Source organism: Juglans microcarpa x Juglans regia, chromosome 4S, assembly GCF_004785595.1.
Source record: "Juglans microcarpa x Juglans regia isolate MS1-56 chromosome 4S, Jm3101_v1.0, whole genome shotgun sequence".
Lineage (NCBI taxonomy): Eukaryota > Viridiplantae > Streptophyta > Magnoliopsida > Fagales > Juglandaceae > Juglans > Juglans microcarpa x Juglans regia.
Genome location: NC_054601.1, coordinates 3,208,943 through 3,235,514, shown reverse-complemented (window position 1 = coordinate 3,235,514; position 26,572 = coordinate 3,208,943). Strand labels below are relative to the sequence as shown.

The window sequence follows — 26,572 nt, the reverse complement described above, 5'->3', positions numbered from 1 at the left end:
GGTCAAAAAATAAGCTTGTAGTTTGAAGAAATGAATAAATAAAAAAAAGAGTAAAGGCCGATACGGGCCGAAACAACCGAAATTCTGACCGATACAAAACTATACCCTTTTTCTGTATCAGCTATACCATCAAAACAATATATTTCGACCGTACCGGCCGGTACAGTACGAAATTCAAAACTTTAGTATAAGATCATATTATATGCTCCAAAACTACGTAAACTTCATCTAACTACATACATGCTTGCCAAGATCCTTTAAATCAGTTGGCAATACGTTGGTTTCTCATTAAGAGAATCACGGATCGAATCCCCCTTCCTCACGTATAAAAAAAAAAATGCTAGTTTGCCCTCTCACTTTACCCCTTCACTTTCACCTCTTGTGTATTTAATTTTTTTATTTAATTTTTTTATTTAATGATTAAGAAAATAATTTTTAGTGTATTAGTACTTTTTTTTTTATTTTTTAAAAATATTTAAATATATTAAAAAAAATGAAAAAAAAAAATAAAAACATACATTTGTGCTAGGCACGCCCAGCGGTCAAAGCTGGGAAGCAACCTAGCACAACTCTAAAAAAACCTACATACATGCTTTCTCATTTTCCATGCGAAGCTTATCAACAATTAAACAATTCTGTTTTTAGCATTTTCTCCATCTTGTGAAATAGGATAATCATACTGTTGACATGTTATGATATGATTTGCAAGAAAATTTATTATATATTCCATAATAATCTATTTTTTAGTTTTTATTAAATCTCCGCGTATGTTAAGATATGATTTGAAAAAAAGAAATATTTCAAATAAATAAATTTACAAATTGAATGTATCTTAATTTCATCCGTCACATTATAAAATTATTTTATACTAAAATAAATCATATAAATTACATTAAATTACATAAATTTATAAATTTATTTGTATGAAATTCCTGCACTAAAAATATATTGCACCAAAGAGATTATGACTAATAATGAGTTATCGATTAATTAATTATGTTGGATAAAAGGTGTGTATAATGATGAGAGTAATTAGATTAGATAATGTGTAATTGGAAAGGTCACCTGGCCTCAGCTTGGTGCACTCTGCAGCAAGACCCAAGAGGCAACAGGAAGGTCAGGCAACAGGAAGGTCAAGTACGCACTCAAGAACCCCACATTTTTTTCTGTATCCTCCTCTACCTCCCTATCTCTATCTCCATCACTTTTCCCCCTGAAGTTTGAACAAAAAGACATGCTTAAAAAAAAGAAGAAGAGTTTACGACAACGGAGAGTTTCTAATTCTTCTTCTGATCTCCCCAAACTAAGACACAAGCCTCTATTTGTTAAGAAATCCATAATTAAACACAAAATAATCTCTCAAAGTGATCAAGATAAGCCACAAGAAGTACAAACACAGTCAAACACAATTAACAAGATAAGAAGCAGACTCTCATCTATAAAAGGCATTGAGTGTAATATGATGCTTATGATTCCTAGTCCAACTACTTCTTATGATTCCTAGCCAAACTACTTCTCTAAGCTGTTGTAATTCATAGATTCCTAGTCCAACAATGTTTTGAAATTATTGAAGAATAAATTGATCTAAATTATTTTGTCTTGTCCCAATAATTTTGAAAGTTTTTGGTTGTGCCTGTTGGCCCAATCTTTGCCCCTATAATAAACACAAGTTGCAACCATGCTCTACACATTCTATATTTCTTGGTTATAGTCGCAAACACAAGGGCTACAAATGTTACAACCCACTAACCAAGAAAATCATTATCTCCCGTGATGTGGTTTTTTAAGAGTCGGTATTCCCTTTCCAAAGTCTGTCACAAACTCACTCACATGCATGTTCGAATCCATCTCCTCTCATAGTCCCTCTAGTACGGCCCAGCAGCCCACTCTTAGACCGTGCAGAAGCTAAACCCATGCAGGTCCAACCATCGGTCACTTCACTGCCTCCAACTCAACTCAACATTAGTAGGCCCCGTCAGTCATCCCAACCCACCGAGAGCCCAACATACCCAGACATCTTCCTTAACCCCGATCTCTCATCCCCCTCACCTCAAACCTCTGCTCAAAACCCAAACTCTAGTCCTGACACCTTCCTGTCATCACGCACAGTCTCACCTGCCATGGTGGCACCGACTGCCAATCAGCACCCCATGGTCACCAGATCTCGAAACAACCTTCTAACCCAAGACCAACACCGACTGCTTCATACGATATCCTCTTCCTAAAGCCCTCACCGTTGAGCTCAATCCCTCTGTCACTCAACCCAGTTGCTATTCCAATTCAGCTAAATCACCCGAGTAGCATGCTTCCATGAATCTCGATTTCGATGCCTTATTGAAGAACGGAACTTGGTCATTAGTTCCACATTCCTCTGCCCATCACATCATTGGTTTTAAGTGGGTGTTTAAAATCAAAAGAAAGGCCAACAATGATATCAAGCGGTACAAAGCACGGTTGGTGACCAAGGGTTTCCTACAACAGTCTGACATTGACTACTCTGAAACCTACAACTCGAAAATAAAGCCCACCACGATACAATTAATACTCTCTTTTAATGTATCTTGTGGTTGGCCTATAAGGCAAATAGATGTATAAAATGCTATATGGTACTTTAACAGAGGAAGTATATATGGCTCAACCCCCACGCTACGGACACCCTCAGTTTCCTAACTATGTCTACAAATTACACAAGGCAATATATGGATTGAAACAAGCTCTAAGAGTCTAATTTTCTCGGTTGAGCAACAAGTTAGAATAATTCTACATACAACCGTAAAGTGCGTAAATGTCGCGTAATCGCTTTGAAAAATAGAAGAGTCCACTATTAAAAAACCCATGTTTTATTCATTTTTTTCAAAACGGTTACACGGCGGTTGCACAATTCACGATTGTAAATATCTTTTCTCTTTTTCAATTAACTACTCTGTAGAGTAGTTTTTTACGGAGCATTCTACTACCACAATAAATGGATTGATTGTAGTAGGGGGTCAAATGTTTCGCACTGAAATTAATCTCAGTGAAGATCTTATGCCATTTAAATGATTTCATTATTCTGCACAAATATTGAGAACTACTTTCTGATAATCCTCCACAAGTAATGTAATAAGATTTATAAAACAAAAATATATTGATACCATCTATGTTAAACATGACAAAAACTACTCCATCCAAAATGGTGCTATAATTGCACACCACACCACACCACACCACACCGGTCACTGCTTCAAGTTATAGCCATGCGAAAGATAAATACTTTACACTTATTTGTTATGTTTCTAGCTTCTGAACTGATTATAAGGGGTTACTCACCAGCAAAGTATTGAGTTAATCTATGTTGTGGAAGCCTGGGAGAAGGGAAGTAATAAAACCGAAGACAATCATCTGGATCTCCTTCACAATCCCCCACCAATTATTAGCTCGATCACCGCCACCAGGTTCTGCCACATTCTCATTCTCGACTGCTTGATTCCCATCATTTGCAGGCTGATGCACCACATGATCTCCAGGTTGACCTTCTGCATATTTTGATGAAACAAACTATATTTATTAAGTAACCACTCATGCCACTAATCATAAGTTGTTTCATCCCAAATTCTAATTGATACTTATTTTCTACAAAGAATCCAAAGCCTATCCTACTAATGGAAAAAAACGTGTTGCGGAGTTTGACACGGTACAGCGGTGCTATGGCACACCAATGATTAGCACTGTTGCCTCAACTAGGTTCAAATCCAGACATCCACCTTTAGAAAATATTAAAATGCTGATGGTTATTTATATTATCAACATGAACTAAAAATTCATAGTACATGAGGTTGTTATAAGGATGTAAATAGTCACGTGGCAGAATTGCGTGGGATTTATGAGCTCAAACAGTGTCCATCCTGACTGGGCAAAGTCAGATCAGCCAAAAGTTCAGATTCACCAGCTGATTTGTAACCCCACTAGTTCCGCAAATATCCATATGTACCTGCTACTTCTTTCTACACGTGAATAAATGTGTGACCTATCTGCTGAAAAAAGTTCTTGAAAAATGCATTTTATGCACTCAAAATACCTGCTACAGCAGCATTCTCAACTCCCTGTCTTGCAGGAGCCGGAACATTCTCAGCCCTGACAGCAGGTCTTGGTTGATGGGGAGGGGCAGCTGCCCTCTGCATGCCTTGTGAAAGCCATCTAACTATCGGCGTCAGAGCTCCAGTTTGGTACCTGTCACATCCCACATCTACAAATTTCAGCTTTTGCTCTACAACTTAACATGTTTATGTATACCTAAAATTGACTGTCATATTAACCATAATATGTAAAGAGTGTGTGTGTGCGCGCACAAGCATGCCTAAATATAGGGATACACGACAATAGGGTAGTGTTCCATCAAGATTGATGGGGAATCAATCATTTTTACACTTGTTTGTCCGCTTGCTTATCAAGCCAAACTATTTACATGGATCTACAAATAACAAAGAATGTAATATTTTAGATTTCACGTGAAGTATTAGAGCCAAGTTATTAAAATATTTGCTTATATTTGAATGGTGAACAATATTGCATTATAGGTAAAAAAAAAAAAAAAAAAAAAAAAAAAAAACAACTTACAAGTAGATAAGTGAAGCAAAAAACAAAAGGGCAACAAGCCTCTGTTTCGATCCATCTTGATTGAATAAAAAGATTACTGCTGCCAGCTTTACAATAAGCAACAAATCAAGCTGAAAAGCTATTTGAAATCTTCTAACAACGACTTGTCTTTGAGGTGCATGCTGCTGCTGTTGGTGCTGCTGCTGCCCCACCTGCCCATGCTCTTCTCCCAAAGCCCTAGCTTCAGGACTTTGTCTACTGTTGAGGGCACCCATCCAACCATGATAATAAAAAGAGGTAATCAGCCAGCACATAAAACATTTTGACTAAAACAAACTTGCCACAGAGATCATCAATGTTGTCCATAGATGAATTTAAATTTGACTAAAACAAACTTGCCACAGAGATCATCAATGTTGTCCATAGATGAATTTAAATTACTTGCATGTGACAAACCATAGTGTAACGCCCCAATGGAAGGCCCAAACCACATGGCCTATACTCCAAAAGGACTAGTTAATGATACGATTGAAGCCCCACTAGAACCTTATAAAAAGCAAGAACTTCTCATTCCCAAGCAATGTGAGATCTCATACACAACCTACCCTTATTCTTATCATATGGGGTATCACAATCTACCGCCCTTAAATTTCCGACGTCCTCGTTGGGCCAGTCTATCGTAGGTGGCACGGCTTAAGTTCCACTTTTTTTATTGGGATAGGCTCTGATACCATTTATAACGTCCCAATGGAAGACCCAAACCATATCGCTTATACTCCAAAATGACTAGTCAATGATACAATTGGAGCCCCATTAGAACCTTATAAAGAACAAGAACTTCTCATTCCCAAGCAATGTGGGATATCATACATCATTTACCCTTATCTTTATCATATGGGGTATCACACATAGTATCATACAAGCCGGAGAAGCAAGTGGTTTTGATTTTTTTCTAATTAATATCACCATATATAAGCTAATATATAATTAAGTGTGGCCCCTATTAAGATTAGGCTTGGCCACTAAGAATTAACACAACCTCGTTTGCATCTATAATCTTCAACCCATTTAAATAATTGAGAAGCATAACAACAATAAAAGAATGGTAAGACCCCATAAAAAATCTATCTTCTCATTCATGTTTTGACCAAAAAAATCCTGGTTCTCTCCCTATAAACCAATACCTAGTATCCTTATATATCCCATATCCATATCCATATCCATATCCATGCTTCATAAGGATCAGGACACTAGTAATGCTAATAGTTAGTCACAGATATTGGCCCTCAACATAAACAAACTACCATAGTTAAGCTTACGTGGGTATGTTGTAGGTCAGAGGAATAAGAGTGTTTGATGGAAGTCCAGCAACAGGCACCATATATGGGAAAACAGGAACAGCATAAATGCCGGCCCCACGATTAATCTGTTCCTGATTTTGCAAAGTATTAAAGCCTGGTACAAGTGCAGGGTACACATGACTGGGAACATCTGAAAATCACCATTTGGGAAGCTGGAAAACCAGAAAATACTGGAACCTGAGAATAACAAAACTACAAAGTGATTAAGACAGAAGCTGAAAAAAAGCCACAAATCAAAAGCATGAAGACAAATATTGCAGAACAAGTGTTCCAAACACAGCAAACACGCATTCATAAAAATATTTTCCATTGAATATTCAAAATAAAGACCTTCTGCCATCCCACTCAAACATAGTTTCTTAATATGTAACAAAGACTTCAAAATTTATACTAACGATTTCCCCCCCCCCCCCCCCCCCCCCCCGCCCTCGCTTTATTCATAACACATGGATGGGGTGCACCACATAGTTTAAACATTTTCCATTATAATAACATAACAATTTCTTCCCATTGTAGCTCTCTCATTTACTTCATGCAAATATGCTGAAGATTAGGAGCAGTATCCAGATTCCCCTCTCCCATGACCTTGTTTCTGAAAAATGGGCTGGCCTATGTAAGCTATCATTAGAAGCTCAAATCCAAGTGACCATCAGTATCTTTTAAGGAAGCTACTTCTAAACTCTGCAAGATAAGCAGGCTTCAAACTGGCATCACTCAATAACTAAAATTGTAGGAGTTAGAAGCAAGCAAGTCAGTCAATTGTCATAACCAGTTCCTCAAGGTTCAAGTCCGAAGAAACAGAAGTACAAACACACAGGGCTGGTGGTAGGGAATGACAGAATGTTTTCTTGCCGCACCCATATTGGAATTCTAATTAGTCAACAGGAAAAAAAAAAAAAAAGAGAATAGTTTGTTTAGGAAAGAAAGCTAGGTGAAGAACAGGTTCAAAATCAATAGCAAAGTGCATAATTCAAACCAAACCAAACCCAACCTACCCCACCTATCAAAAAAATGAATGATCCCGACTCACTATATTAGAATTTTCTAAATCTCCAGTAAGTTCTTGAGAATAGAAATCAAAAAACCCAGCTATCCCGCATAATTGGAGCCCCTTAATAAGAAACATCAATATAAGAATACCCTACAACTTTTTTAAGAGAAAAATCGCACCTTGAGATTTGAAATTTCGAATGACTAAAACCCCAAAAAGTTTTACATACTTTGTTTAATCAATCAATATCCATTGAAGAATTAACGTAAATCGAAAAGTCCTAGTGAGTGATGCAATATAAAAGTGCATTCAAGACCTTCTTTAATTTAATCCCAGATTTTAGAAATTATAAAAAAAAAAACGTAAAGACCTAGAGGTTGCAATTGAAGTTAGAGAAATTGGTGGAGGGGCAAAAATTAAATTAGGGAACCTGCGATTGGGTGGGAATGCCTTCGGAGTGAGATTTCTGGGTGGATGTAGTAGTAGTAGTCGATTCAGAAGAGGAAGAAGGAGGAGGCTGATGAGTGTGTGACGACATAGTTTCGGTCTCTTCAGCCATTATCCGAGAGTCGTGTTTCAGCAGCGGTCGATTTCAGGCTCCAGACGTCGCTATGTTCGTCCTTAGTTGTGCCTCCCAAATATCACTTGGGTCGTGGATAACCCAAATATTCCCATGGCCATTTTTTTCTTAAAATTTTAGATTTTATTTATAATAGTACAGTAATATTATACACTATTCTCATTTTATTTTAATCATATTAAGTGATATATAATACATTTATTACTATTAAATGATAAAAAAATAGATAATAAATAATCATTTAATAGTGATAAATATGTTACATCTTACTTAGTAGAATGAAAATAAAATAATAGTATAATGTATAAAATTTTTCTAACGCCGTATAATTTTATGTCTCATTTTATTAATTTAAATTTTAAGTTCAAATTCTAAAATTTTCATAATTTTTAATAACTAGTGTATGATTAAGTAAAAAAATTATAAATATAAATAATATTTTTTTGAAGTTTTGGTTTTTCAGTTTTTAGACATCATTTTTAGGTTTTGATTTATTTACCATTTTGTATTGTATTTTAAATTCTTATTATTTTTTAGTAATATGCCGTGGCAAATTAAAATTCTAATCGAAAAGAAAATTTTTATTCATCATTTTTATACTACATATTATATATAATTTTTTTTCTCTTATCAAATATATTATGTATGAATGATGAATAAAAAAAATTAATTAATTTATAAAGAATAAAACAAACTAAAATAAATAAAATAAAAATGAGTGTAATGTGTTGTAAAGATAATAAATAACAAAATTCAATAGAAAATTTCTATTGAAAAAGTTATAAATACAAAAGAAAATTGATAAAGTTAAAAAATAAGATAATCATCTAAAAAATTTATGACTATTTTTGTTTATTTAACGTGGAAAGGAAAAAATGATCATGACACTATAGCATGGATTGCTGAAATTGAAACTTTCTTCTTTTCTACTTTTTACTTAATTTTTTTCTTTTTAAATTATCTCCGACACAAAGCGTGGAATTTCGTCAACCTTCGCTAATAGGGATATGCCACGTCTCAAGGAGAATGATTTTCTGTCTCATTTATTTTTACAAATAAGATAAAATAAAATGAAATAAGATAAGTTAAAATAAAAATTAAAAATTATATAAAATATTATTAGAATATATTTTTTAAATATTATTTTTATTTTAAAATTTAAAAAAATTAAATTATTTATTTTATTTTATATAAAAATTTAAAAATAAAAATTAAATAAAATGAATTTAGAAGTTTTTGAAAAAACAAACGAATCTGAAAGATAATTGACCGACAGGTAGCAACTGAAAGATAATTGACCGACAGGTAGCATCTAGTTGCGATGAGAGCATCAGCATCCAATTATTAGTCTAATTTTAGAAAAAAAAAATGAAAATTAGTTACTTCCCATTTCCTTGCTCTCTAAATTTAGGGAGCAATTGTAGCCAGCCTAAATATTTTTTATATTTTTTTATTCTGAATTTATATTTATCTAGATATATTTTTTATTCGTACTCTTTCTTTTACACCAAACCACATACCAATGCTAATTATTTTTTTTATTGAAAAGAAAATTATAGAAAGAAATTTGAGAGAAGAAAATATCATTTTCTCATAAAAATTATTTCCATTTTCAATTTGTATCGTTTTATTAAATGGATGTCTTACATGATAGCATTAGTGCACGATTTGATACGTAAACTCGCTTGCAAAAAGACTTTTCTTTTAAGAAGATGAAATTTTTTTTTTAAAAAATAGAGAAATATAAATTTTAGCTAAAATTTAGTAAAACAAGTTGCTCATCCGGATGTAGATGCTCTGGTATCTGTTGTTTGAACCGAAGTTGTCTAGCTGCTCTTAAATTCTCAGCATCCAACACTGTTAAGAGAAATACTCCCAAAAGATTTTTATAAAAATAAATTTATAAATTAATTAAATTATAAAATTGCTTCAATTATAAATTTATGTGTTAACTCTCTTGAAAAGATATACAATAATACAACTCTATTTCATTCCCTCTCGCCCTTTTCTCCACTTATTTGATTTCTTCCCTCCCATTGGCTCCCAAGTTTCCTTCCTTCTTATCTTCCAACACGTCAAAGTGGTATAAAAAAACTTCTTTTACTTGCTCAATTCCATAAATATGGTTTCCCACAGAGAGAGAGAGAGAGAGAGAGAGAGATTCCTTTACAAGCACAAATCATTTGGGAAGAATGGTGATTAGAAGAGAAATCCATCTTGGAAAAAAATGTATTCAAGATACATTGATTTCGTCATCAACCAACCATAAACAACACTTCAAAAAAAAAAAAATTGAAGATTTAAGTAAGCATAACTGCATAAGGTTTGTTTCAGCACTGGAGCATAAGAGCAAATCCCCACCCCAAAACTACCATAATTACATCTTTTTTTTTATAGGTACTACCATAATTACCTCTGTACAACATTCCATTTACATGCTAACCTTTTGTCACCCAAACTGCTCCTTCCTCTAAATCTACAATGGTTAGCAGCCCTGCAAGTTCCAATTACTCATTAGTTAAATGAAGGGGCCACATTCGCAAAAGAAATAGTACAAACCCCTTGAAAGAATAAATTTCACTCCAAAAGGCATGCAAGCAAAAGACCGGAACACACGTGTACAAACTACAAACCCAATTGTAAACAAAGAATGTAGATTTGATTTAGTGCAAGGGATGCACTTACCATAGTCACCATTCTGTCTAAAGATGCTCTGCTTATCCTTCCTCATCCTCAGATCCTGATGTGTCCACTGAATTTTTCAGAACCTTCAACTTCACCTCCGCCTCCGCCTCTCCTGACCCCTTGTCCTTTGAATCCACATTTCTTGAACTCATAGACCCATTGCCTACATCGATCAAAAAAAGAAAAAAGGAATACACATTTTTCAGAGTGCAAAGCTTGTATCATACAACTTCACTGATCAATTGGAAATGTTCTCTACCAGCATTAAAATAGAATAAGCTAGAACACATGATAGATCTGTTGGCATCTTGAATTTTCAAACCAGATAAAAGAGAAATGATGGCACTTTAAATGTTTTATACTTATAGTTCAAATAATGACATCTTAAACTTGCAAACCAGACTAAGTAGTAATGATGATACTTTACAGGTTTTATTCTCATGGTTCACCAAATATTAGTTCCCGAAAATTACAGGGAAGATGCTTAGTGATTCAGGTATATTTTCCTTCCAGTTGGGACCTGATTGTCATGGCCAGAGAAGCATCTCCACATAATAGGGACTCGTTAATGACATAAGTTCCAACCAGAATGCAGGATTTACAAAATTTTAAAAAAGGTAGGTTTGAAGTTCATAGTAGTTGAACCAACCCCCCCCCCCCCCCCCCCCCCCCAAAAAAAAAAAAAAAAAAAACAAAAAGGGAGGGAGGGAGAGAGAGAGAGAGAGAGAGGAGTCTCAGGCCTAAACAGTCCATCCAACACTCAAAAAAACTGCTTACTTATAAATAGTGCTTGAATCTGTATCATCCAAGTATTATTACTGTAGACCCCAAGATATCATTCCATCGAGAAAATTCTAAGTATTGACAAACTAAACATAAAGAAAATAAAATGAATAATAGTGAGAACAATTATTTGGTTCAGTGCACCAATTTTTTTTTTGTTACAAGTAGTGTAATCCCATTCCCTAGTGCTCTTAAGAACTTACACAAAATTGCCTTTCTCTCTTGGTCTTATCTTGTGTTTCTGAATCTAGTTCTTTTACTTTGACAAGTGAAAGTTCTGAACCTAAGTATTGCTCTGGTTCTTTATATACATTTTGGAATAGGGATGTGTTTGCTTAAATACATTTTCGCTAATTTAAACAAACTTATACTTACTGCTTAGATCTTAACATGTTTAAATCATCTATCCCATAAACTCCAAAACTTGTACATCAACTCCAATGCTTGACATCAAATAGATATTGCCAACATTTCCGCCACAATACTTTCAAACCGGTCATCTCTACATTTAGAACTGTCGATAGATATTAATCGTTTAAATGCAATCAGGAAAATTTTCCTCCAAATGTCTTTCTCACAAGATTTTATATGCATTGATGCCTCCAGCATCTAATGTGTATTAAAGAATTCTTCATGATAATCATCTCACAATTAGTGTTTATTGTCTGCCAGAACTTCCTCATATCACTTGCAATCAATCCGGCAGGATCCAAATCAATCAATGCAAGGTTAAGAATTCTTCAATCCACATCGAATTGCTACCTTTGTTTATAATCAGCAGTTATCAGTGTGATAACTTCTTTTTTTTTTTTTTATTGGCACTAGGTGTCCGGAACAGCGTCCTGACTTATCCCCGGGGTGCACAGGCCCTCGGCAAGGAGTTTCCCGCAAGTGGACCTCGGGTAATTCAAGGGGAAAATCCCCCAGTCCGATGGCCCATAGAAATTGTTTGCACCCAACGGGATTTGAACCCTAGACCTAGGGAGAGCATAGTAATACCCCCAAGCCCAAGGCCTTTACCACTTGAGCCAACCCCTAGGGATGAGTGTGATAACTTCTTTCCCACTGCCAAAACGTAGTACACAAAATAGTATCCACGCTTTCCTTTTCTTCAACCATCTACCCTCTGTCGCTTCCTCCCTCCTTCTATTGGAAGATTCTAGATATTACACTCCCATTCCATTTTTATCCCACTATGATGATGATTGCCCTATCAAACTCTGAATTTTTCTTTTAAAAAAAGGTTTGATCCAAGGGGACACATTTATCTAGTGGGATGACAGTGTGTATGCATCAAGACCCTCGTAGTATATACTGTCATAAAAAAATTATAACTTTAATACGTCTGCTTGAGCTTTCTGGACAACCAAGCAGAGTCTACGCAATTATAAGCAAACAAAGGTAGCGCTCCGAAAGAACGTAAACAAAGTTGACTTAAAGAATTATCACAATTGACCTAAAGCAATCTACAAAAAAGATTATCCAGCAGTCCTCTAAAATTTCTACGAAGCCCAGCAGAAAATATTTATCCTAATATGAAAAGACAACAATACCGTTGAGAAAGAAAGAAGAGCAGGGCCATCCACGCAAGGAGGTGATGGAAAGGGGCTCCTCCTGGTTCAGCTGGTCGGCCAGCTTTCCCACCAAATCGATCACCTTAGAGGTCCCGGGCCGCGGTGGGACCCAGAAGGAGGACCCCGGCACGAACGGCAGCCAATCCGGGGTTGACTTCTGCACGATGATCCGGTGGATCAAGTCGTCCAGCTTCTTCATAGCCAAGGCCTCCAATCTACCCTCATCTTCCGATAAAGAGGAAGACGACGACGAAGAGGAGCCGGAAGAGGTGGAGTCCAGGTCGATCTCGATCAGCCGACCATGGCCGCTAAAAAAGGAACGGTGGGCACAGGGCCAGATCACCGGTTGTGCTCTGAACGGCGCGGATCTGAGAAGGGAGAGGCGGAGCGGGGTTTGTGCGAGGATTCTGGCCATCGGAGACGAGTCGGAGGCAATTGAAAAGGGAGAAGGGAAGAAGATCAGAGGTTTGGAGGAAGTGTACGGATTATATATGGTTGGCGATTGTGGAGACACCAGACTGGCACGTGGTTGGACGGTGGAGTTTTTCTTTCTTCCTTTATTGTCTATTTAATTTTAAAAAATAAAATATATAATATTATAATATAATTATAAAAGAGTTTTAATTTGATTATATTTCTATATTTGAATAGAGGTTTATATATTTGAATAGATGTTTCGAAAGATATCTATATTTCTAATGTTTGGATATAAAAAATATTTTATTTCATCTCATTCCATTTAATTATTATATTTTTTAAAAAAAATTCACACAAAATACAATAAATAATTCAACTTTTTCAAATTTTAAAATAATAATAATATTAAAAAATAATATTATAATAATATTTTATTTAATTTTTAATATTTACCTCATCTCAATTCACTATTCAAACCTACCATAAACGACCTTAAAATTATTTTATTTTGTTTTTAATAATTATAAAGAAAAATAACTTGAAGACTATTATTCTTTGTAAAATAAGTAAATAAAACAAAAGAGTATTGAGTACAAATTGATATATATATATATATTTTTTTTTTTTTCTTAATTTTTTAAAACAATAGATTATTGGCACACAACAGCTAGGCAAGCTTGGTAATTGTGAGAGTCAATGGAAAGATAAGGATGGACAAGATTCTCAAAGCAACAAGGTTGGAAACTCCCATGATTCTTGGAGCAATAAGGCTGAAAACTCTCATAATTTTACCTCAATCAGTGGAGAGACGTTGAGAGATTTTGGAGCTCTAACAGCAACTAATTCAAACCAATATAATAATCCAACAGATAAGGAGTGCACATAAGCTATCAACCAGATTTATGAGAAGCATACTAGTCGGCAGATTTGATGGGATTTTATTGTTTCCATCTTTATCTAATGTATTCATGTTTAAATACATGTCTTTTGTATCGCCTCTTGTTCTTATTGCCATCAACAGAAATAAAATCATTTATTTACAAAATCTCTTACTTCTTATCTTTTTCTTTCAGGTATCAAAAGTCATTGTGAACACTGAGGCATCATAGTTCTACTTTCACCAACTGCAACTTTAATCATTTGCACATCATCATTTCTAAATATCTTTATTTTCTTTTATCATTCGCTCTCTTCTTCCTCCATGGCTACTCTACCTCTCAATGTTGGCAACTTCATCACACTGAGACTCACCCCCACTAATTATCCCTTATGGCGTGAACAAGCCTTGGCTCTTGCAGAGAGTCAAGAATTGGTCGGCCATCTTACAAATGAAGATCTCATTCCCACAAAATACGCCAGACCAAATCCAAATAATTCAACAGATGCTGAAATATTTTTTTCACAAATGCATACATCGCCTGGCGAAAGTCTAAACGTCTCATTCATGGGTGGATCATCAGTACACTCTCAGAGGAAACTCTCGGACTTGTTGTTGGCCTCAACACAGCTTATGCAGTATGGGAAGCACTAAAAAATGCATATGACCAAGAATCGCAAGAACGCGAATTTACACTACGTCAACAGGTAAGTTATCTTCGAAAAGAAGATGACAAAATTATTGCAAAATATATTTGTACCTTTAAAGGTCTATGTGACAGTTTAGCAGCCATTGGGGAACCTATTCCTGACCAAGAAAATTTTTTTTGTCTTCTTACCAGTCTTGGTCCTCAATATAAAACCTTCACAACTACCATGTTGAAGCCCCCACAACCTTCATACTCTGAGTTGGTTTCTCAACTCCAAAATTTTGATCAAAGGCGTAACTAGTTCTCTAGTCATACATATGTACCAGTTTCGTCACTCACCCATCAACTGGCATTTTATGGCCAGCAGCAGCAATGCTCCCAACAAACTTCCTCAGGAAATCGTGGAACCTCACATAAATTCACATACAATGGGCATGGACTCCAGGCACAACAACCCAAGGATTTCAATCGAAGCTACAACAATAGCTCTTCTTCTGCCAACTCATAACGCCATCCTCCACCACCAGGTGAGCGTTGCATGACTCCTGCAGAGAGAGACAAATACCATGGTCAATAGTGTCAATACTGTGGGATGACGGGTCATATTGCCAAGATCTGCGATGGGTGCCCAACAAGTCTACTCTTCATGATGAAATTCCACAAGCACTTGCAACACTTACCTTAGACAACACCATCGCAGACACAGAATGGACAATAGACATTGGAGCTTCCAACCACATGACAGGTAAGCCAGGTATGTTAAAAAATATTCGTAAATATTCTGATAGTGACATAGTTTTAATTGGCGATAGATCTTTCTTGCCAATTCTTGGAATTGGTGATTCTTGCATAAAGCAAAAGAAAGTTGTCTTACCTCTTCATGATGTTTTGCTAGTTCCAGATTTAACAAAAAATTTACGCTCTGTGAGCCAGTTAACTACTCAATTTCCTGTCAACTGTGAATTTTCTAATGTTGATTTTTGTGTTAAGGAACAGGAAATAGGACAACCAATGATAACAGGGAGACGCATGTGTGATCTTTACGTTCTACCCACTTCGTTGGAACTACATTTTTCTCATCGTTTCAAATCCAACACTACATAAGTTTGGCACCAACACTTAGGCCATCCTCAATCTTCAGCTTTACAGTTACTAAAAAATAAGGGGCTAATTGATGTCGTAGGGGCAACAAAATCTCAATATCTTTGTGATAGTTGTCAATTAGGTAAGCTTAGTCAGTTACCTTTCTTTTGTTCTGAACATTCAAGTTTTAGTATTTTTGAAAAAATTCATTGTGATTTGTGGGGACCCGCTCTTATTTAATCTATTGCAAAATTTAGAACTATACTTGTTTGGTAGATGACTTCTCTAAATATACATGGGTTATTCCCTTATATCATAAATCTGATTTTTTTAAATGTATACTTAGCATTTGAAAAATACGTTGCCAGACAGTTCAACAAACACATTAAAATTTTCCCTTCAGATGGAGGCGATGAGTTCATTAACTCTAAACTTTCATCTCACTTTTTTTCCATAGGTACTATTCATCAGGTATCTTCCTTATATACTCCTGAACAGACTGGTATGGTAGAAAGACATCACAGGACTATAAGAAAACTAAGCATGACTATGTTGTTTCACTGTGGTACTCCTTTATTTTTATGGGTAGAAGCTTTCACTACAGTTGTCTACCTTATTAATCGACTACCCTCATCTGCTCTTAATTTTGAAACACCATATTTTGTGATGCATGGAGCCCATCCTGTTTACTCTTCACTTCGTGCCTTTGCCTCTAAATGATTTCCTTACACTTGGGACACACGAAGTCACAGATTTAATCCAAAAACACAAATTTTTGTAGGCTACAGTGATAAACACAGAGGATACAAGTGCTTTCATCCTTCGAGCAATTTTTTTTTTTTATCTCATGGCATGTTGTTTTTTATGAGTTAGTATTTTCTTATAAGACTGCCAACACTTCCCGCATCACACCTACTAAGCCACAGGTCATTAGCATCTTTGATTCTTGGTTACTACACACTGACATTAGCTCCTCTGCAAGGCCTTCTTTGCAATCTTCAACACCACCTTGTTTGAGTCCCTTACCGGCAACAGACATCCATACACCAATCTCACCATCCCACCATCCTAGTTCCACCAACCTATTAGATATTCCATCCTCCTTATCCGAGTCTCACAGCCCAGCACAGCTTGAAACCCCCCCACCAAATGAGTCTGAGCTTTTGGAACCGTCTCAACCCGCATCACTTTCACAGCTTGCACCTGAACAATTGGAGTCATCCCATCCTACTCCAAATTCCTCAGCACCACTACTCCATTCTATGACGACTCAGTCTAAACTAGGAGTAGTAAAACCCAACTCAAAGTATGCTTTTATTGCTACCACATATGTCGATGTACCTCGTGAGCCACACAATATTAGATCTGCCTTGGCACATCCTGGTTGGAAAGCTGCCATGGACAAGGAACTTGCGCCACTACATCAAAATCAAACATGGAACCTTGTTCCTCGCACATCTAACATGCACGTCATTGGATCTAAATGGGTATTCAAATCAAAACTCAAACCCTACAATTGTCTAGATCGACTCAAGGCACTTCTTATTGCAAATGGCTATCTTCAAATTGATGGAGTGGACTACACAGAAACATATTCTCCAGCTATCAAACCAGGAACCATTCGCATGATCATTACTATAACACTTGTTCAGCAATGGCCTATTCGTCAGCTCGACGTAAAGAATGCCTTTCTGCATGGTCTCATTTCTAAAGATATATATATGCAGCAAGCCCCAGGAATGGCGGATCCTCAACACCCAACACATGTTTGCAAACTCTAAAAAGCTCTCTATGGTTTAAAACAAGCACCACGTGCTTGGTTTGATCAATTCAATACCTTTCTCCTAAAATACGATTTCTTTTGCAGCTTAGCAGATCCTTCCGTATTTATTTTTCACTCTGATTATGGCTCACTAATTTTGCTTCTTTATGTAGATGATATACTACTCACATGATCTACTCCAACACTTGTTACAAATTTTATTCAACTGTTGAGCCGTGAATTCGTAATGAAAGACTTGGGACCAATTCATCACTTTCTTGGCATTGAAATCTCTTCAACACCCGATGGTCTTCATCTATCCCAATCACACTACACTCTTACAATACTTGAACGATCCAACATGGTAGATTGCAAGTCCATGAGTACACCTCTCAAAGCTAAGACAAAAACCTCTTCAAATGTTACTCTCATGGAAGATCCCAGTTACTATCGAGGACTTGTTGGAGCTTTATAGTACCTCACACTCACATGCCCTGATATTTCATTTAGTGTTAACTATATGTCTCAATTCATGCATGCTCCCACCATGACTCATTTGAAAATGGTTCAGCGTATCTTACGATACATCAAAGGAACTATTGACATAGGGTTACATTTTTTTTCAAACACTACACTTGATCTGTCTGCTTTTCCAGATGCAGATTGGGCAGAGTGTCCCACTACTAGACGCTCCACTACTGGCTACTGCACCTACCTTGGAGGAAACCTCATCTCTTGGTGTGCGAAGAAAAAACATACAATTTCCCAATCAAGCACAGAAGCATAGCACTGAGCGATGGCTAACAGTGCAACTGAACTAACATGGATGACCTTCATTCTCAAATATCTTCGCATTCTAATGGAATCTCCTCTCATACTCTACTGCGACAATCTTAGTACTCTTTATATGACAGTTAATCCTGTATTCCATGCTTAAAGTAAACACATCGAGTTGGATTACTATTTTGTGCACGAACGTGTTACACTTGGACTGCTTATCACTCGACATATCTCCACTGATAACCAAATTGCAGACCTCTTCACTAAGCCAATGTCAAAGACAGCCCTTCATTATTTTTGAACCAAACTTTGCCTCCGACCCCGACACAATTTGCGGGAGGGTATTAGCACACAACAGCTCGGCAAACTTGGCAATTGTGAGAGTCAATTGAGAGATAATGATGTACAAGATTCTCAAAGCAATAAGGTTGGAAACTCATGATTCTCGGAGCAATAAGCCTGGAAACTCTCATAATTTTACCTCAATCAGTGGAGAGACGTTGAGAGATATTGGAGCTCTAACGACAACTAATTCAAACCAAGATAATGTGATCTAATAGATAAGGAATGCACATAAGCCGTTGTCCAGATTTATGAGGAGCATATCAGTCGACATATTTGATGAGATTTTATTATTTTTTTGTTTCCATCTTTATCTGATGTATTCATGTTTAAATACATGTCTTTTGTATCGCCTTTTTTTCATGTTGCCATCAACAAAAATAAAATCATTTATTTACAAAATCTCTTCCTTCTATTTTTTTCTTTATAGATCCCTCGTTTTGAAATGCTTCCGTAGCATGGGATAAGAAAGAGCAATGAGCTCCTCAACACATTTGAAGCCATAACCAAGAGGTGCCAAAAATTTGTGGGAGTTTCAAATAAGAGAAATGCTATTTATCATATCTAACACCACATACTAATATATAATTTATCATTTTTATCATTTTATTTAAACACATGTATTTACACATCAATATATATATATTTAAATAAAAAAATATAAATGACAAATCACATATTAGTGTATAGTGTAAGATGATAAGTAAAATTTTCTTCAAATAAAAGGGACAGTGAAATGAAATTTAAAAAGAGTTAAACGTTTATTATTTTGTTACAATTTTCCTGTTTGGATTTAGAAATGAGTTGAGATGATTTTAGATGAGTTGAGTAAAATATTGTTAGAATATTATTTTTAATATAATTATTGTTTTAGGATTTGAATTGTTTATTATATTTTGTGTAAAAATTTAGAAAAATTGTAATGATGAGATGAGATAAGTTGATGTGAGTTTCGAATCCAAACTTAGGTCTTCGTATGTGTCAAGCTATATACTCTAGCCATATCATATTTTTCTTGAGACTGCAAATATTACAAGAGTGTCAATATATCGAAGCTTTGGCACGAAGAAATTATTCAGAAGATAGGTGTATTAATTTAGAGTTATTATATTTTCAAATTAGTATATAGTATAAGTCATTCATATCACTTAAATTGTAAAATTTAATTTATAGTATTTAAATTTTAAAATTTATCTATTAAATCAAATTATATTATATAAATATTTTTTTTGATATATTTTACACGCAGACTTGAAAATAATTTTTCTCTTTTAACTTATGCATATAATATTTTCACAGTGGAGCAATAAATAATAAATGAGTAATGTTAGTTACAAGTCTTAAACGTACAAATATTTTATAAAATTATAGGGCCCAAAATTTTCACACTTTTTTTTATCGTAAAATCTACTTTAAAAAAAAAAAACTTATATGACTTGTGCATTTAAATCTTCTATATATCATTTATCGTAATAAATATTGCATATACTAAATAGTAAACGACGTGTCTATTTCTCGCACAATCTATATGCCCTTAAATTTTGGCAAAAGTTGAAGCAACTTGATCCTCTAGCGTCAAAGAAAAAGGTTAAAAAAAAAGGGACAACGAATAAAGAGGGAGGTCTGACCGTTGGTGATGCTTCGGGATGACCTACCGAGCCGGCGACGGCCTTCGACGAAAGCTTCATACGAAGCCCAAAACCCAAAATATATTCAAATTCTTCAGTTTAAACCAAATCAATAATCAAAGCCTCTTGTTCAATTTCATGATCTCCCTCTCGTTCTCTCAAATACGTATATGAATGGTGGCATTTGAGCTCTTCAAGCTGTAATCTTCCTCAACAAACTTCTTATCTCTCAGGTTAGGTTTTTACTTTTCGTCGAAAGCAATCAGTTTACCTCATCTGCTTCCATGTTTTGTTCATTCCATCTTAATGTTCACTGTCTTTTACGTGTGGATTCATTCTTTTGTCTAGCTCTCTTAGTACTTTTGGCGCAATTGCCTTTTGGCTATTTAATGAGTTGTCTCTTTGTTGGTCGTGCGTTTCTCTATCATGGATGTTGGCAGCGGTTTATTTGCTTTTCTGAGATCATGGGTGAATACCACCCATGACTATCAAGTTCTTTTCTATCCCAATCTCATTGTAATAGTTGAATGCTGTTATAATGAACTATAGGATCAATCACTATGTTCTTCATCAGAGTTTACTTTGAATGTGTTCAAGGCTTTACCTTGGACTCTGTTCGGCTTTTGGTTTGGTAGTATGCCGAATGGTGTGCTTCTCTAATTTGTTAAAGTTTTAGCCTCAAAATGAGAGCCCCAGAGGCAAAATACTTCCACATCTGTGTCTTATCCACGAACTTCTATTTTAACCATCGTACAGATTGTAATGAATAAGATAATTTCTTCCTTATGCCTTCTTATATGTTCATATATATATATATATATATTTGTTATGTATTATCTAGGTTGTACTGCATCTATCTTGGGTATCTACTTTCTGTTATGGATGGAGGTGGTTCTACTGCTCACCTTTGAGCCTTAATATCCTTAGACCTCAATGGCATGCTAGATGGAACCACATTGCGATATAAGTTATTTATTTAATGTTAATTTGAAAAACGCCATCAGGCACTTGACTTTAATGTCTGGACGAAAATGCAGCCTATTCAACTCCATTTCTCAGTGCTTAGAGGAATTTTAACTTACAGGAAATTAAGTTTGAGAGCATTAGGTAGTGTTCGTGATACCTGTAGTCAGGAGTAGAAGAATAAGTTTTGGAATTTCTGCCGTAATCTGGTATCCATGAGCTTCTTTTCTGTACACTTACTATGTCCACGTTTATGCAGTGAAGTCCTATCTAGACTATATTTTCATTTTGACGGATACTTTTGAGGTCGTTATACCTTTAGGCTTAAGCTTCCGGTGTTCATTTACTTATCAAAAAATTTTTTTGGTGCTCATACAATGCAGATCAATATGCGTGGTACTGGAAAGAAATTAATGTTCCAAGAATCTGGAAAATCTTGCTATTCGAAGGCGGAATCTGGGTCCAAGTTGATTACATCATTGAAGTTAAAAAAGGGTAGGAATATATCCTGTTGCAAGAAACTCAACTCAAAATCAAAATCTCATGTAAAGACAATTGGTTCAATGATTTCAAAGAGGCCAGTTACTGATCCTGCAAGCAGGGAGCCCAGGAACGATTCCAAAAGTAGAAAAATTGTCAGCAGGAAAATTCTAAATAAAGCAATTGATACAAAGTCTTCAAGGAAGACGTCTCCGTTGGGGCTTCAAGGTAAGGCCTTGCCTAATAGCTCCAAGAGAAATGGAACAAATGTTGATGGGGAGGTCAAAAATACAAATCTGAAGAAGAGGAAGAAGAAGCGAAGGCAAAAGGATGCTCTGGAGCTCGATGAAGCATCCCGTTTGCAGAGGAGAACAAGGTATCTTATGATTAAAATGAAGCTGGAGCAGAACCTTATTGATGCTTACTCTGGAGAAGGTTGGAAAGGTCAGAGGTATTAAAACCTTATCATATATCTTCCCGTACTTGCTCATTTATCCTTAAATCGGTTACATGATTATGTCAATAATAACTGCTCCTGCATGAACACCCCCTTCTCCCCAAGAAAAAAGTGAAGGTCACAAGTTAATTATGAGATTTTTACAGTTTGTTTATCCCTTTTGTTTTCTTAATGTTTATTTCAGTCGGGAAAAGATTAAGCCAGAAAAGGAACTACAACGGGCCAAGAAACAGATATTGAAGTGTAAGCTTGGAATACGTGATGCAATTCACCATTTGGATTCACTTAGTTCAGAAGGATGCATCGAAGACTCTGTCATTGCTCCGGATGGATCTGTACACCATGAACATGTATTACACACATCTCCACAGTCTACTAAATATTAGTGAAATATATATTTTAAAAAACATAACTTTTTTGATAAGTAAACAATTTATTAAATAATGATAGGCATAGCCCAAGTACACAAGAAGATATACAAAGGTATGCCCTATCTATGTGAACGCAATAGAGACAAGAAAATCATGTAAATCGAGGCCATTAAAGTCTACATCTATGGCCGATGTACATAGAGTTTTAATAAAATAAAAAAAGCGCTTAGTTCCTCTACTGTGCGCTCCTTGTCTTCGAACGTCCGGTCATTACGCTCTTGCCATAAACACCACAGAATACAGATAGAGATCATCTTTCACAAAGCTTTGATTTGTTGAATGCCTCTTAAATTTGTCCAGCTGGCCAAAAGTGCAACCATTGTAGCGGGCATAACCCAAGCTAACTCTAATAAAAAAACGTAACTAAAAAATTAAGAAGCCTTTTGTTCTTAGCTTTCAGAGTTGGGTACTGAAAGGGGCTGTTCGGGGTTTCTTAAATTCATCTGATTATGCTTTAGAATGAGCATGTTCTCTTGATCTGAGCAGCCAACAAACGTTTTTTTTATACGGTTTGAGATTTTGGACAGCAATCTTGAAGTAAATGAGCCAATGGTTTTCTCAAAGCTTGGTCAGATCCTGATATTTGAAACATATATAGATCCCAGTTTATAGTAGTCTTGTCCTTTCCTTTCACTGGGTAGGTTAGACATTAGTACAATTAGATATGGGTTTTGAACCTCAGCCCTTGGTCTGGTACCTAACCAATTAGACTTACCAACTAGGCTTTTCATTTAGCCTATTAGCATTGTTGTATACAGCTAGGATCTCCCTGGGTAATAGCTTTCAGATTACGTCTAGTTACATTTTTTTTTTTTTTGTGAATGATTACATATTGTTATGACTTGTATATTTATGTTTCTAATATTTTGTTGTGTAGATATTCTGTGCAAAGTGCAAGTTACGTGAAACTTTCCCAGATAATGATATTATACTATGTGACGGGACATGTAACTGTGCTTTCCACCAAAAATGCCTAGACCCTCCATTGGACAGTGACAATAGTATGTTCTTCTCACTTCTTTCTGATGAATGTTTAGCGGCTGATGGATCAGATGGCTTCTTTAAGAAACTGATTTGTAGCTTAATTGATCATATACAGTTCCTCCAGGGGATCAAGGCTGGTTTTGCAAACTTTGCGAGTGTAAGATGGAAATTTTAGAAGCAATGAATGCCCATCTTGGGACCCACTTCTCCATGGATTGTGACTGGCAGGTTAGATACTTGAAAATCTCATGGGATATCTATTTCTGTTTTCGGGCTGCTTTGAGTAGATTAATGAAGTTACTCCTATGTGGAATAGGATGTTTTCAAAGAAGCCGCTGCTTTTCCTGATGGTGGGAATACAATATTAGATCCAGAGGAAGAATGGCCTTCTGATGATTCTGACGATGGTGATTATAATCCTGACAGGAGGGAAAACAGTTCTATGATCAGTGGGGCAGAAACTGATGACAATGTGTCTGATGACATTAGCATTTCTACTAGCCTGAGTTGGTCTTTAGATGGTGAACTTTTTTCTGGAAAGGAAGGCATGGGGTGTGGAAACCATTTTGCTAATACCAGTTTAGATTCTGATGAATCCACAGACGGAGAAATTATATGTGGCCCTAGGCAACGAAGAGCTGTTGACTATAAGAAGTTATATGATGTGAGTATCACAAAACTCTTATGGTGATGTTGAAGCTTCCAGAGATGAAGTTGTGATAAGAAATTATATGATGTGAGTATCACATAAATTGTTTGAGGAAAAACTAATGAACCCAAAGGTGAAGCTATAGTGTTCCCTTATCCTCCGTAGTTATTCTTTCCCCCAAGAAGGGGGAAGAAGAAAAGGGAAGAATTATTTATTTCTTGATAAGTAGGCCAGGTAAGAAAATCAAGATGGCACATATTTTATTTCTGAAGCCACAGTTATGACCTGTGGTGTTAGCTTGATTGTGTGTTATCTGATGGACTGTGAAGGTGGCATGTTGTCTACCTGGAGTGTGGTATTAGATGGTAGTTCTACATGGGTTGCTTGTGATTACTTACACTAGATTACCAGACATTAAAGCTTAAGAAAGTATTCTTAGGTTTGTGTAGCCTCCTTTTGACTGAAAACTGTATATTCTTCATTTGATTACCATAAAAGGTAAATAAAAGCTATAATGAAAAAATTTTAGGATCAACAAATTGGGTGGGATGGATATTTCACTATATTTTGGATTGCCAGATAAGGAATGCAAAAGCAGTTTTCCAGGGTAACAGGTTTTTTTAAGTAACAGGAAATTTTATTAATAAAAATCACAAAAGGCATAGTCAAGTACACAGGACATATACAAGAGTTTGATAGGGTAATAGTGAATTATGATAACACTTTTCAGGTTGGAGGCTTAAATTCAGAGACTTCTTTCCTTGGCTTGATGCCTATAATGTGTACACCTAACCCACATAAGTAGCCGTTGCATTTACATTTCTCCTAATAAAGCAATCATTCAATTCAGATGGTATAGTAAATTTCGGTCTCGTGGAAAATTATGGCATACAGTTTTTACTCTGTTGATGGAGCAGAATTTTTTTTACAGATTATCATTATATGATTTGATGTGATTATATTTTACCCTAATAGGAAATGTTTGGAAAGGATCCTCCAGCTTATGAACAAGCGAGTGAGGATGAAGACTGGGGTCCTGCTAAAAGAAAGCGGAGAGAGAAGGAGTCTGTTGCAGCCAGCACCCTAATGACACTATATGAAAGTGAGAAGAAGTGTCCAGATTCTGACACCAAAGAATTGAAAAAGAAATCCCTCCTAGAAACACCAACTAGAAGGCCATTTTTGAGAATGCCCCGCATTGCAGCTGAGGTTGTTGAAATTCTCCCTTCTGTTTTTTCACACAGCTTCCCAATCAAGCATTATTTTAATCTGATATTTACTGCAAGAAATGTGTCCTTTGCTTCTCATGTACCGTACCAGAAGCTTCGTCAAGTTTTTGATGAGAATGAACTTCCCTCTAGAGCTGTCAAGGAGAATCTTTCAAAGGAGTTGGGCCTTGATCCAGAGAAGGTAATTATTTAAGCTTTCAGATTGATTTTTTTAAGTAAAGCTTTCAGATTGATTTTAATACTGGAAGGACTCTGAAAAATGGTAATCCGCCATTAAATTTGGTGCACGGGCAAATTGGATGCTTCACCAAAAGCAATGGGTTATAGATATTCAAAAGATAGAAGTTATAGTTTGATGAGTATCAAGAGTTCAGGTTCCTAGAATGTATTTAGGTGTTTTATTTTGTATACTCCCTGTTTATGTGGGCAACGCCTACTTCATTCACATTAATAGAGTTATTTTTACCCATAAAAATGAGCATATAGAGTTCATAAAAAGGTGCTAAAGGCGTTACCCAAGCATAGAATTTGCATACAAGAGATGATAGATCTGCCTATCTAGAAGGAAAAAGGAGAAAATCATCTATAAAGTACGAACAGTTGAAAAGAGGTTTGCAGGCGAAATGATACAATTTTTGCACAATATCAGAATCATTAGATCTCAAACCTGATTCCACATGCCATCCAAGTGGTACTCTGTATGTTGTAAGGCAAGCTTTATACTGCCTATTTTTCATTTTAATGCATTATCAGCGTAGCATTAGGGGCTTCATAAAGATGCATCTACAGTGATCCGATGCCTGATGAATTGGATATTCTCTGTCAAATTTGAGGCTCATAATGACTGGGGAATAGCAAACATAACTGGTGGAAGCTACTGTTTTACAGCTTGAAGCTTTTCTTTTCTTTTTTTTCCACCCCAGTGCAGTTATAACACAACACACAATCCTTTCAGGTTAGCAAATGGTTCAAAAATGCACGTTACTTAGCGCTTAAATCCAGAAAGGTTAGTTGACACTCCATCTATTTTCCAAATGCCAACATTCAATTCTCTTATTCCCTTTGTTCATATGTTACTCAGCACCATCCACCTTGGACTGTCATCCATTTCTCAAACGTCTTACACCCTGTTTAGCCTTTTGATGCTAAATTAGCTTCCTTCTTGTCCAAGTACTATCATACATTTGGAGCTGATGAAGTAGAAGATAAATTCTTCAAGAGACTTGTCCACTATGTTCTATCTTCAAGATGTTGATTATGGAGTTAAAAATAATATTTTTTTTAAAAGAATT

At 35.8% G+C, this 26,572-nt stretch overlaps 3 protein-coding genes and 1 pseudogene across 5 annotated transcripts in view; 2 read left to right on the top strand and 2 right to left on the bottom strand.

Annotated features, from left to right (window-relative positions):
- Positions 1 to 3,103: 3,103 nt before the first annotated feature.
- Positions 3,104 to 7,624, bottom strand: LOC121263129. 2 transcript variants are annotated; one of them, XM_041165931.1, is made up of 5 exons: positions 7,358 to 7,624; positions 5,895 to 6,113; positions 4,597 to 4,830; positions 4,058 to 4,209; positions 3,104 to 3,515 (listed from the first exon to the last, which is right to left on the bottom strand). In XM_041165931.1, the coding sequence occupies exons 2-5, from the start codon at positions 5,954 to 5,956 to the stop codon at positions 3,325 to 3,327; spliced, it is 639 nt and encodes a 212-aa protein (XP_041021865.1). In that variant the 5' UTR covers positions 5,957 to 6,113; positions 7,358 to 7,624; the 3' UTR covers positions 3,104 to 3,324. The 2 variants fall into 2 exon arrangements, with proteins under 2 accessions (XP_041021865.1, XP_041021864.1); XM_041165930.1 differs by having other exon boundaries at positions 4,597 to 4,833; positions 7,358 to 7,605.
- Positions 7,625 to 9,724: 2,100 nt separating this feature from the next.
- Positions 9,725 to 13,064, bottom strand: LOC121263143. The gene is made up of 3 exons (XM_041165951.1): positions 12,529 to 13,064; positions 10,193 to 10,355; positions 9,725 to 10,001 (listed from the first exon to the last, which is right to left on the bottom strand). The coding sequence occupies exons 1-2, from the start codon at positions 12,962 to 12,964 to the stop codon at positions 10,225 to 10,227; spliced, it is 567 nt and encodes a 188-aa protein (XP_041021885.1). The 5' UTR covers positions 12,965 to 13,064; the 3' UTR covers positions 9,725 to 10,001; positions 10,193 to 10,224.
- A 6,982-nt stretch (positions 13,065 to 20,046) lies between these two features.
- The window catches only part of LOC121262855 (pathogenesis-related homeodomain protein-like), an 8,647-nt gene continuing 2,121 nt past the window's right edge, over positions 20,047 to 26,572 (top strand). Inside the window, exons 1-9 of one of the 2 annotated variants that reach the window (XM_041165514.1) lie at positions 20,047 to 20,320; positions 21,434 to 21,981; positions 22,172 to 22,337; positions 23,296 to 23,419; positions 23,518 to 23,630; positions 23,719 to 24,066; positions 25,027 to 25,260; positions 25,372 to 25,461; positions 26,236 to 26,286. In XM_041165514.1, coding sequence (XP_041021448.1) covers positions 21,440 to 21,981; positions 22,172 to 22,337; positions 23,296 to 23,419; positions 23,518 to 23,630; positions 23,719 to 24,066; positions 25,027 to 25,260; positions 25,372 to 25,461; positions 26,236 to 26,286 — 1,668 coding nt within the window. In that variant the 5' untranslated portion in view covers positions 20,047 to 20,320; positions 21,434 to 21,439. The remainder of the gene's footprint in view (positions 20,321 to 21,433; positions 21,982 to 22,171; positions 22,338 to 23,295; positions 23,420 to 23,517; positions 23,631 to 23,718; positions 24,067 to 25,026; positions 25,261 to 25,371; positions 25,462 to 26,235; positions 26,287 to 26,572) is intronic. The other variant, XM_041165515.1, reaches the window with a different exon arrangement.
- Positions 25,769 to 26,572, top strand: part of LOC121262935 — a 27,203-nt pseudogene continuing 26,399 nt past the window's right edge.

Excerpts from the sequence above, each read along its gene's own strand:
- LOC121263143 (XM_041165951.1), bottom strand. The coding sequence starts at position 12,964 with ATGGCCAGAATCCTCGCACAAACCCCGCTCCGCCTCTCCCTTCTCAGA. Across the intron at positions 10,356-12,528 it reads CTCTTCTTTCTTTCTCAACG|GCAATGGGTCTATGAGTTCA; the intron begins GTATTGTTGTCT and ends TGATCGATGTAG.
- LOC121263129 (XM_041165930.1), bottom strand. The coding sequence starts at position 5,956 with ATGGTGCCTGTTGCTGGACTTCCATCAAACACTCTTATTCCTCTGACC. Across the intron at positions 4,834-5,894 it reads CTGACCTACAACATACCCAC|TAGACAAAGTCCTGAAGCTA; the intron begins GTAAGCTTAACT and ends TGCCCTCAACAG. Across the intron at positions 4,210-4,596 it reads TTTGCTTCACTTATCTACTT|GTACCAAACTGGAGCTCTGA; the intron begins GTAAGTTGTTTT and ends GGGATGTGACAG.